Consider the following 26,864-nt stretch of genomic DNA (forward strand, 5'->3'; position numbering starts at 1 on the left):
TGTAAATGGCACTTGTTCTCTATTTGTATTTGCTGTTGGTATCTAGCATTAAAGACAAAGGCAAGGGCTGTGCTTGGTGGTTTAATCCCAGCACTGTGGGAGGCGAGGGCAGGAGGATCGTTTGAGACAATCCTGGGCAACACGATGAGATCCCTGTCTTTACAAAAAAAAAAAAAAAAAAAAAAAAAAAAAAAGCGTGGTGGCGCACATCTGTAGTCCCAGCTACTTGGGAGGCTCATTCGAGCCCAGGAGTTTGAGGCTGCAGTGAGCTGTGATCACACCACCGCATTCTCGCCTGTACAATAGAGTGAGACCCTGTCTCAAAAAAATTATCCAAAAAACAGAAAGACATGGCAGCAATTGACTTTATCTTTTGCATATCTCTGTTAAGATGAAAGCCTGGCTGCTGTAGCTTTGTGCTTTAGTATGGCGGAATCCTTAGGGACTGTTGAAATATGTATGGTTACGTTGGCTTTGCCACCGAATCTCCTCATTCTGCAATTGTTACCTGATACTTTAGTTTTGTGGCCTCTTTTGTCTTAATGTTGGTGCATTGATTGGCAAAGCATGGACTGTTAGGTGGCTTTTTCACCCCAGAGTCTGCTGCCTGACGGATTCCTTGGTCCTTGGTTATCGTAAAGTAGAATTGACATTTGTCAGAAAGAATTGGATTATAGTTGTGTACACCATTCTGGGAATGGGCTTTATTCTTTATAGAAGAATAAAAATGCTATGTTCCTTTAAAAAGCTCAGATTCAGTGACCTTGATTCCCCAGTGGCTGATACACCAGATGCTGTATTTCTTAGATGTTTCCTACCTTTCCTCGCCTCTCCATTGGTCTCCCAGATTTGTTTCCATTCCTCCATCTAGTGCCCCTAGCTTTGCTCCTGCATTACACTGTGTGGGAGTAAAATATTGGAATGCCTAAGTGTCTTTTCTGGTTTTGGGTAAGAGTCATGTTTGGGCGGGGCCTGAAGATCACACTTGAGTTTTGGTAATTTGCTTAGGAGGGTTCACAGGCCCTAGCATATAGCTATTCTCGTTTTTTGTTTTGTGTTTTTTTTTTTTTTTTTGAGACGGAGTCTTGCTCTGTCACCCAGGCTGGAGGGCAGTGGCGTGATCTTGGCTTACTGCATGCTCTGCCTCCCAGGTTCACGCCTCAGCCTCCCAAGTAGCTGGGACTACAGGCACCCACCACCATGCCCGGCTAATTTTTTTGTATTTTTAGTAGAGGTGAGGTTTCATCATGTTAGCCAGGATGATCTCCATCTCCTGACCTTGTGAACCGCCCGCCTTGGCCTCCCAAAGTGCTGGGATTACAGGCTTCCCAAAGTGCTGGGATTACAGGCGTGAGCCACGGCGCCCAGCCGCATATAGCTATTTTCATGCTAAGATTTATTATAGTGAAGGGATACAAAGCAAAATCAACAAAGGGAAAAGGCACATGAGGCAGAGTCTGGAGGAAACCAGGCACAAGCTTCCCAGAGTCAGCATGTGCTTAACTCCAGCAACAGGTTGTAACAATATGGGTGAAATGCCCTCTACCACAGGAGTTCTGCCTGAGCCTGGTCCAGGGTTTTTTTTTTTTTTTTTTTGAGACTGAGTTTCGCTCTTGTTTCCCAGCTTGGAGTGCAGTGGCATGATCTTGGCTCACTGCAGCTTCCACCTCCCAGGTTCAAGCCTCAGCCTCCAGAGTAGCTGGGATTACAGGCATGTGCCACCACACCCAGCTAGTGGTTTTTTTTTTTTTTTTTTTGTATTTTTTGTAGAGATGGGGTTTCACCATGTTGGCCAGGCTAGTCTCAAACTCCTGACATGAGGTAATCCACCCACCCCGGCCTCCCAAAGTGCTGGGATTACAGGCAAGAGCCACCGTGCGTGGCTAGTCCAGGGTTTTTATCGGGGGTCAGTCACATTGGTACCCTATACCTAGCATGAACCAAAATTCGAGATTCCCAGAAGGAAAGCCGGTAGTCAGCACAAGCTACATTTTTGTATAAACAGTTTAGGTACAGTGAGCCACTCTTAATCATTTAGGGAAATTTTTTCTGTTGATTTAGTGAACTGTTTGTGAATCAAGATCCTAGATGCCAGGCAAGGACCAACATGCAAGCAGGCGTTTTCTAAGGATAGCAGTTTCTGGCCTCTATATTAACTCTTCTCTGCAGTCACTACTTTAGCTGTTGGTATTTTGGTCTGCCATGTAATCTGTGTATGTAAGGTAATGGTATGGCTATTGTGTATCCTAACGCTAACACTAAATACGCTAACTTTTCCCTACGAGTTTGAAATATTTTCTTGATCATATACAGAATAAATTGCTGTAGGTATTTGATGGCATTCTTGGAATTTACTAACTAAAATTAGAATCTATAATATAGTAAACATTCATTTTTTTTTTTTTGGTAGGTTCCTTGTTTCTATACTGATGCAGAAAGACGATCAGTGATGGATGCAACACAGATTGCTGGTCTTAATTGCTTGCGATTAATGAATGAAACCACTGCAGGTAAGGAGGACCATTGATTAATTTTTTGACTTGGTTAATATTGAAGATTGTGAAATTTTAAAACTCTAGGGTTTCTTGCTCTTTATTTTGCTTTCAGCATTGCTACTCTTGCTTACCACCTGTGTCATTGTGTTTTTGGACACTGTGTCACATGTGAAGAATTAATCTGACCAATCCTTTTTGTGTACCCTTATAGCATGCATTTTGGTATTTAACCACATGCTTTTTGGGGAAGGAGCACACTTAGCGTGTGGAACAGTGCTTTCGGTTAAAGATTGGTCTTCTCTTAGACTTGTGGACTGGTAGAGTCAGAGGAGTGGAACATTAAGCAGCATCTCATGGACAGAACATGTGGGGATGTTAAACATAGCATAGGGGTAGAAGAAATCCAGGAAAATATATTTGGAAAATGGGGGAAATGGCTTGGGGAAAATTGTGCTAGAGTCCATTGGCAGCTATAAGGAAGTCTAAGTGAATGTCAGTATTTAACTCTTGGAAGATAATCTTTTTCTTGAATAAATTATATAGTGCTTATAAAGAATTTGATTTCTAAAACATAACACATGTAGTTGCGTTCGTTATACATAAAACCTCTTTTTTCCTGCTTAAATGAATCTTATTTACTTAGATGTTGTTACGTTTAATTTTTGTGTTTTTCTTCTGTAGTTGCTCTTGCATATGGAATCTATAAGCAAGATCTTCCTGCCTTAGAAGAGAAACCAAGAAATGTAGTTTTTGTAGACATGGGCCACTCTGCTTATCAAGTTTCTGTATGTGCATTTAATAGAGGAAAACTGAAAGTAAGCATGTTTTTCTTTTCCCCAGAAGACTGTGTTACTATATGGTAATTATGAAATTTTGAGGGACAACTATTTTTTCTCATTTTACAATATGGGAAAAATAATGCATACCTTACAGGGTTATTCGGAGGATTTTTTTTCTTTCTTTCTTTTTGTTTTTTTTTGAGACAGAGTTTTGCCCTTGTTGCTCAGGCTGGAGTGCAATGGCGTGATCTTGGCTCACTGCAACCTCCACCTCCCGGGTTAAAGCGGTTCTCCTGCCTCAGCCTTCCAAGTAGCTGGGATTACAGGCATGTGCCACCTCGCCTGGCTAATTTTGTATTTTTAGTAGAGACGGGGTTTCTCCATGTTGGTCAGGCTGGTCTTGAACTCCTGACCTGAGGTGATCCACCTGCCTTGGCTGAGGTGATCCACCTCCCAAAGTGCTGGGGTTACAGGCATGAGTCACCATGCCCAGCAGGAGGATTTTTTAACATGTAGTTCCTTGGTGAATTTTACAATGGGGATTGAGAGGGTGGTACAGGTGCTCTGTCCTCTTGAGGTTTTGAGTGTTCTGGAAAAGGGGTTTCTTTTGGATTCCAAAACAAACTGGACTGGAAATTATAGATTTCTAGAAAGCCTAAAGTGTAAGCGGTTTTGTACACACAGAAGTATGGAAGGTAAGGAGGGGCCAGAGGGTGATCTCTGTCACAGTTGAGTTTGCTGGTTTATGCTAGTTCCACAGTAAGGTATAAAATTCTCTGTCTGTCTAGATGAGTTTATCTAGAATTTGGTGAATAACCAAGGATTTCTCAAGTGTTTGCTTTAATTATTTGAAATGCATATTAAAATACTTGGTGCTGAAGTCTAAATTGAACCCCTTGTATCCATTGGAGATTGGTGGAGAGGGATTACCCCAAACTAAATATTTGGTAATTTTGGAGGCATTTTGAGACTTTATTTGTTATGATCTTGTTTCTTTGAAAAATAGACATTTCCACTTTATATTCTGGTTTATATTGTTTTTAGGTGGTTTTGTTTTTAAATAAAAGGAAAGCGAATCTTTTAGATAATTGGGAAATGAGAGATTTGTGATTTTGCTTTTTTACAGCTATAAGTGGTGGGCCAAATGTAATTCTCAGTGTTTAAACTTTAATCACTAATAGAATTTCTAAGATCTATGCTATGCTTTCATCTTTTTAAGCAGAAGACTCTGGTCATAATTTAGCCTGGCTTTGGATCAGAGTGATGTATATTAGTAGCCATCTGCTTCTGTTTTTCTAAATTGTCCTTCAGTGTCACCTGTTACCTGTCAGTTTTCCAATCCTTTTGATTACTTTTAAATTACAAAAATAATCATTACAAAAATCTCCCCAAATTGGAAAACACTTATGTGTAAAGAAAAGTATGGGCAACATGGTGCAACCCTGTCTCTACAAAAGTTAGCTGGGTGTGGTGTTGTGCCTGTAGTCCCAGCTACTCTGGAGGCTGAGGTCAGGGGATTGCTTGAGCCCAGAATTTGAGAAGAGCCTGGGCAACATGGCGAAACGCTGTCTCTACAAAGAAAATACAGAAATTAGCTGGATATGGTGATGTGTGCCTGTAGTCCTAGCTACTTGGGATGCTGAGGTGGGAGGATTGCTTGAGCCTGGATGGTTCAGACTACAGTAAGCTGAGATTGTGCCACTGCACTCCAGCCTGGGCAACAGAGTGAGACCCTGTCTCAAAAAAAAAAATAAAAAAAATAAAAATAAATAAATAAATAAAAGTTACTTACAATCTTACCATTCTTGGTGTATTTCATTCTAGTTTTCTAAGAAAACAACTGGAGTCACTATATTTAGCTCTGTGTCCTGTCTTTTTTTTTCAGTTTAACATACTAAGAAAATTTCCCCCATGACGTTTAGCATTCTTTGAAGAGTTTGTTTTTACTGGTTTTATTCCTTCATAAGGATGTCATCACTTATTTAGCCTAACTTCTATTACTGAATCTAATTAGATCTAGTTTGCTTCTAATCTGTTAGAGATTTGAAAACGGGTAACCCAGGCTAATTAGACTTCCAGGTTAAATAGAAACATTGCTGTGAGCTAAGGCTGTAACAGATCCTTTGGTAGTAAGCTGCAGAGAGTTGAGCCTTTGGTATTACTCAGTTTTGTGATAGTGAGTAGACTAGAAGTATGTACATGACACGTTAGTATATTTTACCTTGGACATGTAACTGCTATTGGGAGTCAGACTGGTGTAGTGGGGAGGGCATGGACTTTGGAATTAAGGAGATTTGGCTTTGAATTCCACTTCTACCACTTAGTAGCTTTGTGAACTGCAGTTTATCTCATCTGTCTAGGTCTGTAGCATTATCTGTAAATTGGGGATTATAGTACCTATTTTTACAGTGTGGTCGTAATAAGGATTAACTGATGTATACATTGCCTTGTTTTAACCTTAATGTAACCCTCCCTCTTTTTTTTTTTTTAAATAAGCAACTTACCAGGTAAATATATATCCATCTGTTTCAGAATTGATTGGTTCATTGTTAGATTAATTCTCATTTTTTCCCTGAGGTTCTGGCCACTGCATTTGACCCAACATTGGGAGGTAGAAAATTTGATGAAGTGTTAGTAAATCACTTCTGTGAAGAATTTGGGAAGAAATACAAGCTAGACATTAAGTCCAAAATCCGTGCATTATTACGACTCTCTCAGGAGTGTGAGAAACTCAAGAAATTGATGAGTGCAAATGCTTCAGATCTCCCTTTGAGCATTGAATGTTTTATGAATGATGTTGATGTATCTGGAACTATGAATAGGTAAGTATATTACTATTTTGATGTTAAAATGTTCAGTGAGTTTTCTCCACATATGTTAACCTTAAATTGACTAATTGTTATTAAAATTATCATGGGGGTTATATGATAATTTTGGTTCTGTTTTAAAAATTAGAAACCGGGGCCGGGCGCGGTGGCTCAAGCCTGTAATCCCAGCACTTTGGGAGGCCGAGACGGGCGGATCACGAGGTCAGGAGATCGAGACCATCCTGGCTAACACGGTGAAACCCCGTCTCTACTAAAAAATACAAAAAAACTAGCCGGGCGAAGTGGCGGGCGCCTGTGGTCCCAGCTACTCGGGAGGCTGAGGCAGGAGAATGGCGTAAACCCGGGAGGTGGAGCTTGCAGTGAGCTGAGATCCGGCCACTGCACTCCAGCCTGGGCGACAGAGCCAGACTCAGTCTCAAAAAAAAAAAAAAAAAAAAAAAAAAAAAAAAAAAATTAGAAACCATTCAGGACCCTGCTTTCTATGAAAAGTTGGGTCTGGTTATTCTAATAATGTAGACTCATGTTTTTGTTCTGATTAATTGGATATTCCAACATGTTGGTAATTCTTTACATATGCATTTGTCATACATGAAATTTCCATAAAATCAGGTCAAAGGGCTATAATGCAGAATTAAATTGAAAAGAATTTACCCAGTGATTAAGAAATTGTTCTTTTTTTTTTTTGAGAGAGTTTTTGCTCTTTTGCCCAGGCTGGAGTTAAGTGGCACGACTTCGGCTCACTCTAACTTCTGCCCCCGGGTTCAAGCGATTCTCCTGCCTCAGCCTCCCGAGTAGTTGGGGTTATAGGTGCCTGCCACCACGCCCAGCTACTTTTTGTATTTTTAGTAGGGACGGAGTTTTGCCATGGTGGCCAGGCTGGTCTCAAACTCCTGACCTCAGGTGATCCACCCGCCTCAGCCTCCCAAAGTGCGAGGATTACCTGTGTGAGCCACTGCGCCCAGCCTGAAATTTTTCTTTTTGAAAGATTGGGTTCACTTGAGGGTGACAGCTCTTTTTGTATAGTGCTGCAAGAATTCTGGGTAATTGACATTTCGGGGTTATCCTCAGAAACACCCAGAGTGTTACTGTTGCCTGGTTCGGTTGCTTGGATGATGGGAGTAAGATGTTCTTTTGACTGTGAACTCTACTGGTAGAATTTAGGCAAGACTGGTGGTGTATTTGGAGACGTGTGCCTGAGCTATCCGTAAAAAAATTGAAATGGTGTTTATTGTTGCCTTGTATCCAAATTTTTAGTCACCTCTCCCCCTACTTGCAAGAGATGGCTTTCGTTTTTGTTAAGCAGCAGTCTTGTGTGTGTGTATGTGTGTTCCATGAAGTCTGGAGGTAAGCCAATATGTTTCAGAAATTGTTAGTGAAATGTTACACGTTTGTAAGAGCTAAGTAGATACTTACTAAGTAGTTCAAATTTTTTAAAAACTGAATTTGCCTGTGTGCTGTTTTTTAAAAATAGTTGTGGCCGGGCACGGTGGCTCACACCTGTAATCCCTGGGAGGCAGAGGCGGGTGGATCACGAGGTCAGGAGATTGAGACCATCCTGGCTAACACGGTGAAACCCCGTCTCTACTAAAAATACAAAACATTAGCTGGGTGTGGTGGCGGGCGCCTGTAGTCCCAACTGCTGGGGTGGCGGAGGCAGAATGGTGTGAACCCGGGAGGTGTAGCTTGCAGTGAGCTGAGATCGCACCACTGCACTCCAGCCTGGGTAACAGAGCGAGACTCTGTCTCAAAAAAAATAAAAATAAAAATAGTTGTACTGTGGTGGGGCGTGGTGGCTCACTCCTGTAATCCCAGCACTTTGGGAGGCAGGTGGATCACTTGAGGTCAGGAGTTTGAGACCAGCCTAGCCAACATGGTGAAACTCTGTCTTTACTAAAAATACAGAAACTAGCTGGGTGTGATGGCGGGCGCCTGTAATCCCAGCTACTTGGGAGGCTGAGGCAGGAGAATCGCTTGAACTTGGGAGACAGAGGTTGCAGTGAGCTGAGATCGTGCCATTGTACTCTAGTTTGGGCAACAAAGTGAGACGCTGTCTTCAAAAAAAAAAAAACCCCAAAAAGTTCTACTGTATCTACATCATCAGAATACATAGCTCTTATATGTTCTACATTATAATCTTCATTTAGTGTGATTGTTGTTGCTTTTTTGAGACAGGATCTTACTCTGTCACCTAGGCTGGAGTGTAGTGGTGTGATCTTGGCTCACTGCACCCTCTGTTTCCTGGGCTCAAATGATCCTCGTGCCTCAGCCTCCTGTGTAGCTGGGACTACAGGCACATGCCACCACGCCTGGCTAATTTTTGTATTTTTGTAGAGACAGGGTTTCACCATGTCGCCCAGGCTGGTCTTGAACTCCTGGACTCAAGTGATCTGCCTGCCTCAGCCTCCCAAAGTGCTGGGGTTACAGGTGTGAGATAACCGTGCCTTTTAGTCTTTAACATTCACCTTTGTTTAAATTGATGAAACTGGATTTTTTGACAGCATATTTCTTTTAATTAATGGTTTCTTCACTTAAAAAAAACTTGAGGTGAAATTCACGTACCATAAAATTAAGCATTTTAAAGTAAACAATTCACTGGAATTTAGTACATTTCCAGGGTTGTGCAATGGCCACCTCTGTGTAATGGAAAAACATTTTCGTCACCCCAGAATAAAACTTCATACCCAGTAGGTGATTATTTCTTGTTTTCCCTTACCTCTGGTCCCTGGTGATCAACAGCCTGTTTTCTGTTTCTGTGGATTTATATATTCTGTATTTTTCATATAAGCGGAGTCATGTAATATGTGTCTGACTTCTTTTGTTCTTACTTCTCAGTGTAATGTTTTTGAGGTTCATCCACATTCTGTATCAGTACTTAATTTTTTTTTTTTTTTTGGGCAGATGTTATTTTCTTGTGTGGATAATACCGCAGTTTATTCATCCATTCGTTTGCTGATGAACATTTGGGTTTCTACTTTTTAGCTATTGTGAATAGTGCTGTGGACATTTTTGAACAAGTACGTGTTTTCGGGTCTTTTGCATATATACCTAGGAGTGGAATTGCTGGCTTATACAGCAGTTCTATGTTTAACTTTTTGAGGAATCTCCAAACTGTATTTCTCAGTGATTACCCCACCAGCGCTGTACTGGGTTTCAGTTTCTCCACATCTTTGTCAGCACTTATTTTCAATTTTTTGGATTATTTTAGTAGATTACTAGTAGCTTTGTGTTAATTCATTGTTTTGATGTTGGAAGTGCATTCTCCTGCAGATTCCTAAGGGATAGCACATGTGAATAGCGTTCCTTAAGTTCTTGCATGTTGATGACAATTTGCCATGTTTATACTTAAAAGTCACTGTAGTTGGATAGAACCTTCTTAGCTTTTCTTATCTTGTTGAGTGTGTTAAATGCAGAAACAATCTATTTTTTTTTTTCTTTTTTTTGAGACAGAGTCTTGCACTGTCACCCAGGCTGGAGTGCAGTGGCACGATCTCGGCTCACTGCAAGCTCTGCCTCCCGGGTTCACGCCGTTCTCCTGCCTCAGCTTCCCGAGTAGCTGGGACTACAGGCGCCTGCCACCATGCCTGGCTAATTTTTTGTATTTTTAGTGAGACGGGGTTTCACCGTGTTAGCCAGGATGGTCTCGATCTCCTGACCTTGTGATCCGCCCGCCTCGGCCTCCCAAAGTGTTGGAATTACAGGTGTGAGCCACCGCGTTCAGCCAGTAACAATCTATTTTCTTTTGGTGTATAACATTGCTGTCAAAGTGTGACAGCATAGTTTTTAGATATTTGTCACTTGTTCTTTTTGCTTAGATGCCCAAATGTTTTTGATTTTTTTTTTTTTTCTTGAAAGTCCATTTGGGTGTGGTGGCGCACACCTGTAATCCTAGCACTTTGGGACGTTGAGGCAGGCGGATGGCTTGAGCTCAGGAGTTCGAGGCCAGCTTGGGCAACATGGCAAAACCTCATCTCTACTAAAAATACAAAAAAATAGCCTGATGTGGTGGCATTCGCTTGTAGTCCTGGCTACTTGGGAGGCGGAGGTGGGAGGATAACCTGAGCTCAGTAAGTCGAGGCTGCAGCGAACCATGATCATACCACATTGCACTCCAGCCAGGATAATGAGAGTGAGACCCTGTCTCAAAAAGAAAAAAAAAGAAAGCTCAATAATTTTACTACAGTATGTTTTGATGTTGATTATTTTGCATCAGTTTTTTTTCCAGGTACATAGTGTGCCTTTTTGTTATATAGTTTGACATTACAAATCTAAGTTTAATTAAATTTTCTTAAGTTTTCTTGAATTATATTATCTGTTGTAGTGTTGCGGTTTTCTTTTTTGGGAATTCCTACATAATTATGTTGGATCTTCCTTGCCTGTCTTATTAGGTTTTTCTGATTCTGATTTGTTCTTTCATTTCCTGTATCACTTTTATTGAGATATAATTCATATTCCATAAAACCTTACTATTTTAAAGTGTACAATTCCAAGGTTGTGCAACTGTGACCACTGTTTAATTCTAGAATGTTTTTATCACCCCAAAAAGAAACCTTGTACCTATTAGCATTTACTCTCCATTTCCCTCCGTACCCTAGGCAATTACCAGTATGTTTCCTGTCTCTCTAGATTTGCCTGTTCTTTTTTTTTTTTTGGAGACAGAGTCTCAGTAGGTCACCCAGGCTGGAGTGTAGTGGTATGATCTCGGCTTGCTTCATCCTCTGCCTCCTGGGTTCAAATGATTCTTATGCTTCAGCCTCCTGAGTAGCTGGAATTACAAGTGTTCGCCACCACACACAGCTAATTTTTGTATTTTTAGTAGAGATGGGGTTTCGTCATGTTGGCCAGGCTGGTCTCGAACTCCTGACCTCAAGTCATCTACCCGCCTCTGCCTCTCAAAGTGCAGGGTTTATAAGTGTGAGTTCCTCTTTTGTTTTTGTGAAATGTTTTAAAAATGTGGCTTAACTTTCTGATATGTTTTCCCTCCCTCTTATCTTCTTGTATGTTTACTGTGTTGTCCTGCTTAGTTTGGATTTTTTAATCAGTAGTTTTTCTTCAGTGTCGTTCTTTTTTCTTTGAAGGTAACTTTAGGTTGGGCTCAGTTTGCTGTGGTCCCTGAATACCTCGTTTTAGGGCCTTTTATACTTGTTTTGAAACATGCCAACCCCTGCTGATTTCAGCTTCTGTTTTCAGTTTGGCCCTCTGAGTTAGGTTATTCTGGAGTTTTCAGGCCAATTATATACCCTTTTGTTTCCTTCTGTTTATTTTGCACAGAGCTGATACTAAGCAGGAATTGTAACTGTGGGTGGTTTGTCTCTGCCTATATGTATTTTGAGGTTTGTGGGCATATGTCGTTACCTAATTTTGTTGTAGGATTGTTTAATCCCAGGAGATGGAGGCTGTAGTGAGCCATGATTATGCCACTGCACTCCAACCTGGGCGACAGAGGGAAACCGTCTCAAAAACAAAACCAAAAAAATCCGCATCAAATTATCACATTATTCAGCAATTGTATTTCTAGATACATATTCAAGAGAAATGGAAACACATGTCCACAGAAAAACTCATATGTGAATGTTCATCGCACTACTCATAATAGCCAAAAAGTGGAAACAACCCAAATGTTCATCAACTGATGAAGTGGGTAAAGAAAACATGCTCTGTCCATACAATGGGATGTTTTTGGCAATTGAAAAAAATGTAATACAAATACATACTAAAACATGGATGAACATTGAAAAGTTCGTGCTAATGAAAGAAGTCACAAAAGGCCACATTTTGTATGATTCCATTTATATGAAATGCCCAGAATTGGCAAATCTATAGACAGAAAGTAGATTTAGTGGTTACCTAGGGCTATGGGAGTTGAGGAAAGTAACAGTTAAGGGGGATGAAAATGTTCTTTTTTAGACTGAAAATGTTTCAAAATTGATTGTGGCAATGCTTGCACAACTTTGTATATATGAAGTCACTGAATTGTATACTTTAAGAATATTTTTGTACCAAAACCTCATGCCCAAAAGTCAATAATTACATCTTTATTTTTATCTTTTTTATTTTATTTATTTCTTTTTGAGGCAAGTTCTCACTTTGTCATGCAATGTGGAGTGCAGTGGTACCATCTTAGCTCACTGCAGCCTCAATCTCTCAGGTTCTAGAGATCCTCCCACCTCAGCCCCCCAAGTAGATGGGAGTATAGGTGTTCACCGACATGCCTGGCTAATTTTTGTGTTTTTTGTAGAGGCAGGATTTTGCCATATTGCTCAGGCTGGTCTCAAATTCCTGAGCGTAGCCACCCTTCACCTGATTACAGGTGTGAGCCACCTCACCCAGACGGGAATTACATACTTTAAATGGGTAATTCTATAGCATGTAAATTGTATTGCAATTAAACTTTTTTAAAAGAAACTATCAAAAAACCTCTACCGTCCAGGCGTGGTGGCTCACGCCTGTAATCCCAGCACTTTGGTATACCGAGGTGGGTGGATCACCTGAGGTCAGGAGTTTGAGACCAGCCTGGCCAACATGGTGAAACCCCATCTCTACTAAAAATACAAAAATTAGCTGGGTGTGGTGGTGGGCACCTGTAATCCCAGCTACTCGGGAGGCTGAGGCAGGAGAATTGCTTGAACCCAGGAGGCGGAGGCTGCAATGAACCGAGATAGTGCCTCTCTGCTCCAGCCTGGGTGACAGAGCAAGACTCTGTCTCAAAAAAATACCAAAAAAAAAAAAAAAAAAAAAAACAACCAAAACCAAAAAACCCCCCAAAACACAAAAATTATCCGAGCTTGGTGGTGTGCACCTGTAGTCCCAGCTACTCGGGAACCTGAGGCGGGAGAATCGCTTGAACCTGGGAGGCGGAGGTAGCAGTGAGCTGAGGTTGTGCCACTGCACTCCAGCCTGGGTGACAGAGTGAGACTCCGTCTCAAAAAAACAAAACGAAACAAATACAACAACAAAAACCTCTACTGCTGTTGCTATCTTCTTACAGTCTTTTCCTTTGCTTTTCACAATTTTGATTTCAGATGTTTTCAGACATGAAACAAAGTTGGAAGAATTTTACAGTGAATGTCCTTATGTCACCACTTAGGTTCTACTGCTAACATTTACTGTACTTGTTTTATTACATATTTGTTCATGTATCCTATAAAGCCATCAATTTTTAATTATTATTATTATTTTTGGAGATGGAGTTTCGTTGTTGTTGCCCAGGCTGGAGTGCAATGGTACGGTTTCAGCTCACTGCAACCTCCGCCTCCCGGGTTCAAGCGATTCTCCTGCCTCAGCTTCCCAAGTAGCTGGGATTACAGGCATGCACCACCACGCCCAGCTAATTTTGCATTTTTTGTAGAGATGGGGTTTCTCCATGTTGGTCAGGCTGGTCTCGAACTCCCAGCATCAGGTGATCCGCCCACCTCAGCCTCCCGAAGTGCTGGGATTACAGGTGTGAGCCACTGCGTGGCCTGGCCTCAATTTTGTTTTTAACATATCTCAAAGTAAATTGCATCTGTGTACTTCTTCCAGAAACTTAAATTGCGGACATTATAAATGTAGACTTCTCCTCAAATACTAAAGTTTGCATATTGTCCAGAATTCGTTGTTTTTGGATATATTTTTATATAATGACACACTCAAGTTTTAAGTGCTTATATACTGAGTTTCAACATACACATATCTTTGTAACTAATGCCTTTATTATGAAATAGACCATTATGTTGGAATGTTTCCTCAGGCTTCTGTAACCACTGATGTGCTTTTTGTATTTTTCAGTCTGTAGATTAAGTTTGCCAATTCTGTAACTTCTTGTAAGTGGCATCATGTAGTATGTAGTTTTTTGTGTGAGGCATTTTTTTAGTCAGCATAAAATTGAGATTCATTTGTTTGTTCCACGTGCCATTTGTTCTTCTGTATTGCTAACTACTATGCCATTGTAGCTTTGTGGTTATTGATGGACAGTGACTCTTCAGCTTTTTTTTCTATTAGAAGTAAAACAGTTTAAACTTCTAACATGTAAGAGCTCTGGTTGCTACACATCTCACCAATATTGATGTTAGCAGTCCTTAAGTTTTGCATGCTCTGGTGGGTGTATTCTATACTTTACTATTCTTTTTTTTTTTTGAGATGGAGTTTCACTCTTTTTGCCAAGACTGGAGTGCAATGTCGTGATCTTGGCTCACTGCAACCTCTGCCTTCCAGGTTCAAGCGATTCTCCTGCCTCAGTCTCCCAAGTACCTGGGATTACAGGCATGCGCCACCATGCCCGGCTAATTTTGTATTTTTAGTGGAGACGGGGTTTCTCCATGTTGGTCAGGCTGGTCTCAAACTCCCGACCTGAGGTGATCTGCCTGCCTTGGCCTCCCAAAGGGCTGAGATTACAGGCGTGAGCCACCGCGCCCAGCCTACTATTTTTTGTTGAGATGTAATTTAATAAAGTCACCTCCTTTTCCCCTTTTTTTGGAGAAAGGATCCTTGTTGCCCAGGCTGGAGTGCCATGGCTTGATCATGGCTCACCGTAGCGCCATGGCTTGATCATGGCTCACTGTAGCCTCGTCCGGGTGATCCTCCTGCCTCAGCTTCTTGGATAGCTGACACTACAGGTGTGCGCCACCATGCCCGGCTAATTTCTTGTATGTTTTATAGAGATGGTGTTTTGCTGTGTTGTCCAGGCTGGTCTTGTACTCCTGGTTGAGCTCAAGCCTTAGCTTCCTGATGTGTTGGGACTACAGGCGTGAGCCACTGCACCCAACTAGAAGTCACCTTTTTAACATGTGTAATTCAGTGATTTAAAAAAAAAGAATTTTTTTTTTTGTGTGTGTGTTTTCATAGAGCTCAGCGGCCATCATCACAACTAAATTTTAGAACATTTTCATTACATCTTAAACCCTAAATGAGTGAGCAATCAGGCTGTGAAAAGACATGGAGGAACCTTAAATGCATATTGCCAAGTAAAAGAAGCCAATTTGAAAAATCTGCATATACTGTTGGATTCCAACTATATGACATTTTGGAAAAGGCAAAACTATGCAGACGACCGGGTGCGATGGCTCATGCCCGTAATCCCAGCACTTTGGGAGGCCGAGGCGGGTGAATCACTTGAGGTCAGGGGTTCAAGACCACCCTCACCAATATGGTGAAATCCCATTTCTACTAAAAAAAAAAAAAAAAAAAATTAGCCGGGTGTGGTGGTGCATGCCTGAAATCCCAGCTACTGAGGGGGCTGAGGCAGGAGAATTGCTTGAACCCGAGAGGTGGAGGTTGCAGTGAGCTGGGATTGCACCACTGCACTCCATCCTGGGCAACAAGATTGAAACTCCATCTGAAAAAAACCCCAACCCCCACTCAAAAAAAAAAAAAAAAAAAAAAAAAAAAAAAAAAAAAAGACTAGGCAGACAATAAAACAGTTAGTTACCTGGAGTTTGGAGCAGGGAGGGATGAATAGTTGGAGCACAGGGGAGTTTTAGGGCAGTGAAATTGTTCTGTATGTTACTGAAGTGGTGAATACTTACACATTGTTAAAACTCACAAAACACTAATAGAAACTATCATATTTATCACCATTGACTCATTAATTGTAACAAATGTATCTTACTAATGCAAGATGTTAATAGAGGAACTGGGCTGGGGCTGAGGAGGAGATATATGGAGATTCTTGTCATGTTCGTTTCTCTGTAAACCTAAAACACCTAAAAATGTATATTAATATAAAAGAAAGAGACATGGTTGTACATGCCTGTAGACCCAGCTACTTGGGAGGCTAAGGTGGGAAAATCACCTGAGCCTGGGAGCTCACTGAGGTTGCAGTGAGAGTGAGCCAAGATCGTGCCACTGCACTCCAGTCTGGGCAATAGAGTGAGACCCTGTCTCAAAAAAAAAAAAAAAAAGAAAAGTAAAACCCTGTACTCATTAGCTGTCCTTCCCATCTCTTCTTCTTCCCTTTAGTCATTGGTAGCCACTCGTCTCCTTTCTCTGGATATACCTATTCTGAATATTTCACATAAATTTGTGTTCTTGTTTGACTTCTTTAACCCAGCATAGTGTTTTCATGTGTTGTAATATGTATCAGTTCCTCTTATTGTATTCATTCATTTGTATTGCTTCATATAGTTGATAGGCATCTGGGTTGTTTCGGCTGCTTGTGAACATTGATACACCAGTTTGGTGTGTGAACATGTGTTTTCTGTTCTTTTGGCTGTATACCTAGAATGGAATTGCTGAATCGTATGCTAACTCTCTAACATCTTGAGGAACTGCCAAACACTTTTCCCAAGTGGCTGCACCATTTTCATTTTCTATTACCTGGGAATGTATGAGGGATCCAGTGTCTCCACATTTTGCCAGCACTTGTTAACTGTTTTTTGTTATAGCCATCTATTCCACATACAAGTGGAATGTGATTTAATATACTGTGTTTTTTTTTTTTTTGTTTTTATGTTTTTTAATAGAGGCAAATTTCTGGAGATGTGCAATGATCTCTTAGCTAGAGTGGAGCCACCACTTCGTAGTGTTTTGGAACAAACCAGTAAGTATTTTTGTGATTGAATTTGTTTGCGTATCTCAGACTTTTTGGAAATTGTTATTTATTATCTTAGCTTTGCAAGCAGCGATACAAATTTTTATTGTGTGAACTAATTCAATAGTATATATTAAGCTTTAAAAAAATCTGTATCTTCCCCCTGCCCAAAGTAATCTTTTGAAACGTCTAGGGAAATCTAATAGAAGTTTCTCCAAGACACTGAATTCAGACTGAAAGTTAGATATAAGCCTCACAATTATTTAATGGTGGTAAAAATTGTCTTTTGCGATGCTGATACGGTAGTCTTGTAAGCTTTTCTGTCAGTGAATTCTTCCCTAGCTGGATGAGAGCTGCAGCAAAGGGATAACCACATACTTACTTAATGCTTTAATCTTGTCTCAGGGTAAAAGGTGACTGATTTAGGAGTATATACTAATTTTCCTAAAATCTTTGACAAACCATTTACCTGCACTTCACTGTTGCGTTGATTGCTATTTCAGAGTGTTGAGATATACTGTCAGCTTGGCACAGGCCTTCCTTTTTAATTAGTGATGATGGCAGATAGGCTTATTTCCACATTGGGAAAAGCCATTTCTTTAAATAGCCCTTCTCAAGAAATTATCAATGGTTGTTAGATAAAATGTGACAAGGAAATCAGGTGTTATTAAGAAATATTTTATGAGCAACAGCAGATCATTGATACACATCTTCTTTCTTTCTGATACGAAGAAACTCTACCCGTATTTTATTTTTTATTTTATTTTATTTTTATTTTTTGAGATGAGAGTCTTGCTCTGTCATCCAGGCTGGAGTCAGTGGTGCAATCTCAGCTCACTGCAACCTCTGCCTCCTGGGTTAAGGCAATTTTCCTGCCCTCAGCCTGCTGAGTAGCTGGGATTACAGGCGTGCACCACCACGTCTGGCTTATTTTTGTATTTTTAGTGGAGATGGGGTTTTACCACGTTGGCCAGGCTGGTTTTGAACTCCTGACCTCAGGTGATCTGCCCGCTTTGGCCTCCTAAAGTACTGGGATTACAAGCATGAGCCACCATGCCTGGCCTCTATCTGTGTTTTAATGTGGACTATGTTTATGTGTTGGATTAGAACACTGGAGTAGCTGGATGTGATTCTCCTTTTTTTTTCCTTTAATGTCAGGTCAGAGTAACTCAGTGCTTTGAGGCCCTCTTATTTTCCTGACGGCTAACATATTTGTTTGGTCTGTTGATGTTTTAACACTTCTTTGTGTGATATTGTGTGAGAAATTCAGTACCTGTACACTGCATTACATTTGAGTATTCCTGGCCCTCACTTCCTAAATCCCACTAGCTACCCTTCCCCCATTATTTTAAGAATTAAAACACCTACTTGTTTCCAGATGCCACATGCCTCTGTGAGTGTGGGCATGAGTATATGTGTGTTGTGGAGGTGGGTGAGGGAGTGGAGGAGTTTTGTTACACATCTGAGTTGTTTCATCGTGGTAAGATGTTACTGTTCTTTCGTTTAATTAAAAAAATCTAATTCTTTAAAAATAGAGTTAAAGAAAGAAGATATTTATGCAGTGGAGATAGTTGGTGGTGCTACACGAATCCCTGCGGTAAAAGAGAAGATCAGCAAATTTTTTGGTAAAGAACTTAGTACAACATTAAATGCTGATGAAGCTGTCACTCGAGGCTGTGCATTGCAGGTGAATATTCTTTCTTTTATAGGTAACCGTTTATAAATCATGGTAACAAGATGGCAGTGGTTTATGTATCTAATAACCTGGGGTTAGCTCAGGGTGATTTCAAGGTGTTGAGATTCCAAAACCTTTGTTTTAAAATAGAGGTGATGTTCCTAAAAGTAATTGTACTCTATAGCACATAAGATGAATTAATTGACTAGAAACATAGGTAACTCTGAGCCTGAAGTATGACTAGAATTTGGCCTGTTACCTATGTCTGTATGAAATAGTGTACATCAATTAAATAAGGGTTGGGGTTAATAGAAAAATAAGGAATAGTAAGGAATAGCTAGATTATATAGGGGATTGACATGATAGAAGTTTGTGAAACTGTTCAGACACCATTAAATTACTAATGTAAATATTTTAAAAAGACCATTGATTTCTGAAGTCATTTGTAGGTTTAGTGATATTATTCAGTTTATAATGTCTATACTTGTTAAATGGAATTTTTGAAAATTATTCTAGTGCGCCATCTTATCGCCTGCCTTCAAAGTCAGAGAATTTTCTATCACTGATGTAGTACCATATCCAATATCTCTGAGATGGAATTCTCCAGCTGAAGAAGGGTCAAGGTATCATGTTTATTAATCATTTATATACCTAAAGTTGACTATTAGATCTGAGTAATATGTTGCTCTTCATTTCAGTTTACATAAATCCGTAACGTTTTATCATAGTGCATGAAGGAAAGTGATCATTTATTTTAGTCAGAGTAAATTTGTGTCCTTATTTAGTTTATCACACTTGATTCTGCTGAAATCCTTGGTGCCTTTTATGTGCAGATTGACGTATTTCCTTTTTTTACTGACTTTATATATAAAGATTCTTGGGAACTCTTATAATCTGGAAATAATGCCATTTGAAAAGAGAGAGAAACTAACACTATACAATAATTACAAACCTAGAACACATGGGTAAAAGTGTTAGGAATATCCTGAATTTGTTTTTTGTCTTTTTCCTCCATTCAGTGACTGTGAAGTCTTTTCCAAAAATCATGCTGCTCCTTTCTCTAAAGTCCTTACATTTTATAGAAAGGAACCTTTCACTCTTGAGGCCTACTACAGCTCTCCTCAGGATTTGCCTTATCCAGATCCTGCTATAGGTAAGCGTTGGGAATTTAAAGGAAAAAAAGGCACAGTGGCTCACAGCTGTAATCCCAACACTTTGGAAGGCTAAGGTGGGAGGATCACTTGAGCCGAGGAGTTCGAGATCACGTAGTGGGCAATGTAGTGGGACCCTGTCTTCATTTAAAAAAAAAAAAAGAGCTTATCTACTTGGAGAGTTGGCGTAGTAGAAAGAACAAGTACGGTATTCTGAAATTTAGAGGCTTTAGATTACAAAAGAAAACCTCTTCCAGTCTCGTTAACAGGTTTAGAACCAGCCAAATGGCTATTATTTAATTGGATCTCCCATCGTATTGGCAGTTTTTCTTGGTTAACGCACATTGTAGTTACAACTTGTGTATAAGGTGGGGCTGTATACTGTAAGGAATTAACGAAATTCAATTTGGACCCTAACATACAGTTATAAGATGTATACAGAAAATCGCCAGGCGTGGTGGCTCATGCCTATAATCCCAGTGCTTTGGGAGGCCTAGGTTGGCAGATCACAAGGTCAGAAGATCGAGAGCATCCTGGCTAACACGGTGAAACCCGGTGTCTACTAAAAAAATACAAAAAAAAAATTAGCCAGGCATGCCGGTGGGTGCCTGTAGTCCCAGCTACTTGGGAGTCTGAGGCAGGAGAATGGTGTGAACCCAGGAGGCAGAGCTTGCAGTGAGCCGAGATCATGCCACTGCACACTACCCTGGGCGACAGAGCGAGACTCCGTCTCAAAAAAAAAAAAAAAAAAAGATGTATACAGAAAATTATTAGGAGATGGTGATACAATATCAAAGCATCCTAGGTTTCAGAACCGTGTTATCTAGAGTATTTATAGACTCTGAGAAACTCTGGAAATAATACTAGTTGAGAAGAGAGAGAGAAACTAGTTATACTATAAAGACCTAGAATATATGGGTAAAGAATTAGGAGTATCTGGCATTTAGAAGCTGTGGAAAGTTAACCTATTCTGTTTTCCCCATCTGTAAATCTGTAAAACCAGGAATAACAGTGATAATTCATACTTTTCAGAGTTCTGGGAATGAAGAAAATGTAAATAAAACGCTTGTACAGTAACTGGATCTAGAAATGGCAATTTACTGAGAAATGACAAGCAGTGTGGAATCATTTTTTTTTTCTGTTTTGTTTTTTCAGTAGAGAATGTGACAAATATGTTTTAGGAATTAATCTGAAAGTACCATTTAAAGATAAATAGAAAGAAATTGGAAGAAAGGAAAGAATTGGGAGATATTTGAGTTCTTAATTGGGGCAGGATAATAAGAGACTGAAAGAAGAAAGAAATCTGATGATTTAATAAGATTCTAAGAGGACCCATTTTGCTTATTTTAAGCATCATGTTACTGAGCTATCATTGAAAAGTAGACATAATGTAACAGTGTAGGCATATATTCATGCTTGAATTCATCCTCTTAGGTTATGTGTTCTTTTGTCTCTCGTATGTCCCTAGCTCAGTTTTCAGTTCAGAAAGTCACTCCTCAGTCTGATGGCTCCAGTTCAAAAGTGAAAGTCAAAGTTCGAGTAAATGTCCATGGCATTTTCAGTGTGTCCAGTGCATCCTTAGTGGAGGTTCACAAATCTGAGGAAAATGAGGAGCCAATGGAAACAGATCAGAATGCAAAGGAAGAAGAGGTAATCTAGACATTGTATACCATTTGTGATGGCCCAGAGGTGACTTGGCTAGAAATTATAGCAAGTAGACTTGGTAGCAAGGGAGGAGCGTTGTGACAGAGCTGCTGAGTGAGAGTGGATTTATATGTTTGCCCTTTCCCCAATATAAGTGAACCAGCAGTAGATTTTTATGCAGAATTTGTATAGAAATGGAACACAGTTGATTTCTCCTTTCAGATCTTATACTTCTCAACTTGAGTTATTCTTGATTCTGGTTATTGAATGCTCTGAGTCTCAGTTAATTATTTTCAAAAGTAGAATAGATTGTACACTCATTTGTTGGAGTTATGCACTGGGTGTTGTCTTTATTGTGCATCAGAATCAAAGCTTTATAAAACTACAGATTCCCTATGATTCTAGCACTTTGGGAGCCTGAGGCAGGAAGACTGCTTGAGCCCAGAAGTTTGAGGCCAGCCTGGGCAACAAAGTGAGACTCTCATCTCTACTAAAAGTAAAATTTAACCAGGTGTGCTGGCACACACGTGTGGTCCCACCTACATGGGAGGCTGAGGCAGGAGGATTGTGTGAGCCTAGGAGGTCGAGGCTGCAGTGAGTCCTGTTTACACCACTGCACTCCAGCCTGGGTGACAGAGTGTGACCCTGCCTCTGGGAAAACAAAGCTACAAATGCTGGGGTTTCATTCCCACAGATTTTACTGGAGTTGGTCTGGGCTGAGACCCAGGTAGCAGTAGTTTTAAAAGCCTCTCAGGTCATTCTAATATGTTGCAGGCATTGAGAAGCCACTGGTTCAGGCTCTCCACAAACCTCTTCTTTCATCATTGTTCTTAGGCTTTGTAATTTTAACGTGTTCACCTCCCTGAGCGCATGCAGTGGTCATACTTTTGAGGATGAAGAGAGGCTGACTTAGGAACTATTTGAAAAAGTTGGAACTTTTGAGAGAAAATACCTTTGAGGAAGCCTGGAGAAGCTTATGCTCTCTTCAGGTTATATTTTGTAGATTGTATTAAATGATGCCACATGGTGAACTGTGAGTACTTAATGATGTACAAAGCAGTTCCACAGTCATTCTTCTTTATGTAAGGGTAAGGCAGGGCAAGTGTTATCCTCATTGTACAGATGTATTAACTAAGATCCAGAGCGGAAAATTTCTGTGTTATAGGTAATGTGGCCTACCTGGAATTTAAGCATAGGCCTTCTGATTGCTGGTAATTCAGCAGAAATTTCATAACCATGTGACTTTGTCAATGTGTAATGAAGGTTGTTTAGTCTTCCTAATTGCAAGATTTAATTTGACCTGTTTTTCAGAAGATGCAAGTGGACCAGGAGGAACCACATGTTGAAGAACAACAGCAGCAGACACCAGCAGAAAATAAGGCAGAGTCTGAAGAAATGGAGGTATGAATTGTATGTTTTTGGTTTTTGTTTTTTTTTTTTTAAAGGCAGACTTTCACTCTGTTGCCCAGGCTGGAGTGCAGTGACATGATCTCGGCTCGCTGCAACCTCCACCTCCCGGGTTCAAGTAATTCTCCTACCTCAGCCTACTGAGTAGCTGGGATTACAGACGCACACCACCATGGCAGCTAATTTTTTTTTGTATTTTTTAGTAGAGATAGGGTTTTACTGTGTTGGCTAGGCAGGTCTTGAACTCCTCAGGTGATCCACCTGCCTTGTCCTCTCAAAGTGCTGGTATTACAGGTGTGAGCCACCACGCCCGGCTGAGTTGTGTTTTAGAGTATGCACTGCAGGCTTTTTAAAGTACATGGTTTTGACTGAGGGGCAGTGTCTTGAAAGATAGTTATACTTAGAAACTCAATTTATTTGAACAATTTTTTTAGCAAGATTTTGTAGTGATATTTGTAGTGTGCTATTTGCAAGATGGCCTTTAAACTCTCTCCTGGTTTATACATGGGAAGAAAGCACTCAGGAAGCCTAGTTTTACTAGGCTAGTGATTTATTTATGCTGGTTTCTGAATGGCTTATACTAAGTCATTCTACCCATAATTTAATTCATTACCGATAAACAATAATGAAACTGAAAATTTTTTCAAAATTATCAATAATCCATGCCTTTTAATATTTAATTTTTTTATTTTTTTGAGATGTACTCTAGCTGTGTTGCCCAGGCTAGAGTACAGTGGCGTAATCTCGGCTCACTACAGCCCCCGCCTCCCATGTTCAAGTGATTCTTACGTCTCAGCCTCCCGGGTAGCTGGGACTACAGGGGTCACCATCATGCCTGGATAATTTTTGTATTTTTAGTAGGGACAGCGTTTCTCCATGTTGGCCAGGCTGGTCTCGAACTCCTGACCTCAAGTGATCCTCCCGCTTCGGCACCCTGGGATTACAGGCACGAGCCACTGTGCCCAGCCAAAATAACATCTTTTAATAAAAAGGCATGGGGCCTGGTTAAGTGGCTCACACTTGTAATCCCAGCACTTTGAGAGGCCGAGGTGGGTGGATCACTTGGGGTCAGGAGTTTGAGACCAGCATGGCCAACACGGTGAAACCCCATCTCTACTAATAATACAAAATTTATCCGGGTGGGGTGGTACATGCCTGTAGCCCCAGCCACCCAGGAGGCTAAGGCATAAGAATTGCTTGAACCTGGAAGATGGAGGTTATGTGAGCTGAGATTGTGCCACTGTACTCCAGTCTGGGCGACAGAGCAAGACTGCATCTTAAGTTATTTTAAATCATGGAATAATGGATTTAAATGTATTTTGTGAATAATGTAAATAATGTATTTATTTCAAAAAGAGTAGTAACATTTTTGAATGAATCCTTTACAACCTATTATTTAGTTTTTAGTTGTCATGTTTAAATTTTATCATTGAAAATATCTTTTAAGTTATTTATAAAATTACAGTGTATAATCTTGCCATCTTAGGAGTTTCTAATTTTAAAAAGTTCTGATTTAAAAAAATTTCTAATTTAAATGTGGCATTTAAAAAAGTTGGACAGAACCTTAAAGTGGCTTAAGTCTGTTATATATTTTCATGTCAATTAACAAAATTTAATTGCTTTCCTTTAGCTGTGCAAGTAATATTAAAAAAGAAAATGGAAAGGAAATGGTGCTTACAGATTCTTTAGTTGGGTCAGGCCTTTTTCAAGATGGAAGACCCTTTATGTTGTTGGGTGGGATGGGGGCAGCAGTGGCAGAGACAAAGACTTGTTCTCCTATGTGTTTGTGGAAGGTGGGTGAAGAGAAGGGAGAAATGACAGCCCCTTCCCCAATGCCCTTGAGCTGTGTGGGGTTCTAGAGGTATTAGTTATCTAGGCTTCCTTGGATGGCTCAGAAACTAAAGTGCCTTTTGCATAGTATTGCTTCTAAAGGCAAATGAAATAGAAATGATAGATAAATTTCAGCAGCCGACTTAAGTTAGTTTGATAGGAGGTGGGAAATGACATTAAAATTTTGCTTTATCATAGAATAAATTGAATTCCAGATGAATTCTAAGGTTCAAAGTTGAAAAGGAAAAAGCTTGAAGTGAATATTTTTCTAATCTGTGGATGAGGAAGGGCTTTCAGAGTATGAAAGCAACATAAGTAATCTCAAAGGAAAAGATATGGATATATTTGACAGTCAAAACTTACATATAGACAAATAATACAGTTAGAAAAAACTTAGAAGAGTCGCTGTAGCTCACGCCTGTAATCCAGCACTTCGGGAGGCTGAGGCAGGTGGATCACTTAAGGTCAGGAGTTCGAGACCAGCCTAGCCAACATGGCGAAACCCCATCTCTACTAAAAATACAAAAATTAGCTGGGCGTAGTGGCGGGCGCCTGTAATCTCAGCTATTCAGGAGGCTGAGGCAGGAGAATCTCTCGAACCCGGGAGGCAGAGGTTGCAGTGAGCCGAGATCGTGCTGTTGCACTCCAGCCTGGACTACAGAGTGAGACTCCATCTCAAACAAACAAACTAGAAGAGTCAGTTGTTTGTGGGGAAAAAAAACACTGCAATCCTAAAAGAACAGTGGATAAAATATTACTAGGCAGTTTGAGGAAATAATTAAGTATGGCTTGTAAGTGTCTGAAAAAGGTTAAAAGAAAGTCATACTGAGTAACAGTGAGATGATGTTAAATGAATTCTCATTTGTGGATAGGGTGCAGTGAAATGAGTTTTCTCTTTGTCAGAATGTAAATAGTTATAGACAGTATAGAAATCAAATTACCAATATGTTACTGATCCGTAAAAATTTCATACCCTCCTCCCCACTAACTTCATTTGCATGTCTATATGTTTAAAAGTAGGAGAAAAATTTTTAATAGTGATTATATATTGATATGGGATTATAGGAGAGAGGTATTTTGTAAGATTTACCATCTTAATTGCTTTTAAATGTACAGTTCAGTAGTGTTAAGTATATAGACATTGTGGTGTAACCAGTCTTCAGAACTTCATCTTGAAAAACCGAAACTCTATACCCATTAAATAACTTTCCATTATTCCCCTCCCCCATCCCCTGACAGCCACTATTCTGATTCCATTTTTATGAATTTGACTGCTCTAGATACCTCATCGTATTGACTTAGTTTTTATTTTCTAGATGTTATGGTAGTCCTAAGTTACTTAGATCATCATCAAAAGAGAACGAAGTAAAAAAAGCAAAAACAGCTTTTCAAACATGACCCATTTTGAAGTTTAAGGTAGTCTGTATGTGTGTTTGTTCTTAATGATTTCTATTGTTTTAGACCTCTCAAGCTGGATCAAAGGATAAAAAGATGGACCAACCACCCCAAGCCAAGAAGGCAAAAGTGAAGACCAGTACTGTGGACCTGCCAATTGAGAATCAGCTATTATGGCAGATAGACAGAGAGATGCTCAACTTGTACATTGAAAATGAGGTGGTTATTTAAAGTCTATTGGAACAATGAGCTACTAACAAATTAACGTTACTATAGTATTCAGACTCTGCGTTGAGTGACTTAATGCATTTTTGATTGTTTGGACCTCGAGAAAATAATTTAGACTTTTGCATGGTATTTTAAGGGCAAGTTGAAGCAATAGATCCCATGTTATTTCAGTTCTTCTATGGTGGTACTAATATGTCTGTATTGCTAGAAGCTCTGTTGTGAAAATTTTGACATATAATGTCTTTGGTGTAGGGGAGGTATTGTTCATTTTTGAATACGTGGGTATATTTGTTCACTAGAGATTGGGATATTTGAGGTTGGCGGTCATGAAAGTTGATCAGTAGGAGAAATCACATAGCATTGATGGTGGCAGTATTTTGCTTATTCCTTTCTGTTGCCAGTCAGTATGTAAATATAGTAACTCTTATTGAGAGATGCAAGGTTTGGGATTTGTGAGCACATTTATTGAATTAATTTTTGTCTATGAGGTTTCTTTCCAGGTTTGCACTGGATCTTAGAATAGTTTTGTCTTATAGAAACTTCAGCATTTATATTGCATGAATGAATTTGATTTTTGTTGTCTCATAATAAATAATACAGCAGAGGATATCACTTAGTGACATTGAAAACAATAGGTTTTTTCATTTAATAGATGTTTTAAAAACAAGAGGCTTTTAAAAGTTCTCTTTGTCTTAAATTCTTTAATTTTGCTTTTGGGTGTCTATACCTTGATGTTTCTATTGTTCTTTTTTTTAATCCCACCCACAAAACTCTTTTTGATATTCAAAGTCTGTCAAGGATTAGTCTTTCCACTTGTGTTTGTTATGTGACTTGCAGAACTAAAAGGATTTGGGGAAGAAAGCCTCTACTTTTTTTTTTTTTGAGATGGAGTCTGGCTCTGTGGCCCAGGCTGGAGTGCAGTGGCATG

The 26,864-nt window shown here is 39.9% G+C and overlaps 1 protein-coding gene across 3 annotated transcripts in view; it reads left to right on the forward strand.

Annotated features, from left to right (window-relative positions):
- HSPA4 (heat shock protein family A (Hsp70) member 4) overlaps positions 1-26,864 on the forward strand; it is a 56,880-nt gene that overhangs the window by 19,215 nt on the left and 10,801 nt on the right. For all 3 annotated transcript variants that reach the window (XM_078005174.1, XM_015140776.3, XM_001106968.5), the window contains exons 5-14: positions 2,411-2,510; positions 3,177-3,310; positions 5,852-6,096; positions 16,539-16,615; positions 18,142-18,293; positions 18,798-18,904; positions 19,301-19,434; positions 20,901-21,082; positions 22,388-22,477; positions 25,775-25,927. In XM_078005174.1, the coding sequence (XP_077861300.1) occupies positions 2,411-2,510; positions 3,177-3,310; positions 5,852-6,096; positions 16,539-16,615; positions 18,142-18,293; positions 18,798-18,904; positions 19,301-19,434; positions 20,901-21,082; positions 22,388-22,477; positions 25,775-25,927 (1,374 nt within the window). The remainder of the gene's footprint in view (positions 1-2,410; positions 2,511-3,176; positions 3,311-5,851; positions 6,097-16,538; positions 16,616-18,141; positions 18,294-18,797; positions 18,905-19,300; positions 19,435-20,900; positions 21,083-22,387; positions 22,478-25,774; positions 25,928-26,864) is intronic.

This window comes from Macaca mulatta, chromosome 6 (genome assembly GCF_049350105.2).
Source record: "Macaca mulatta isolate MMU2019108-1 chromosome 6, T2T-MMU8v2.0, whole genome shotgun sequence".
Taxonomy (NCBI): Eukaryota; Metazoa; Chordata; class Mammalia; order Primates; family Cercopithecidae; genus Macaca; species Macaca mulatta.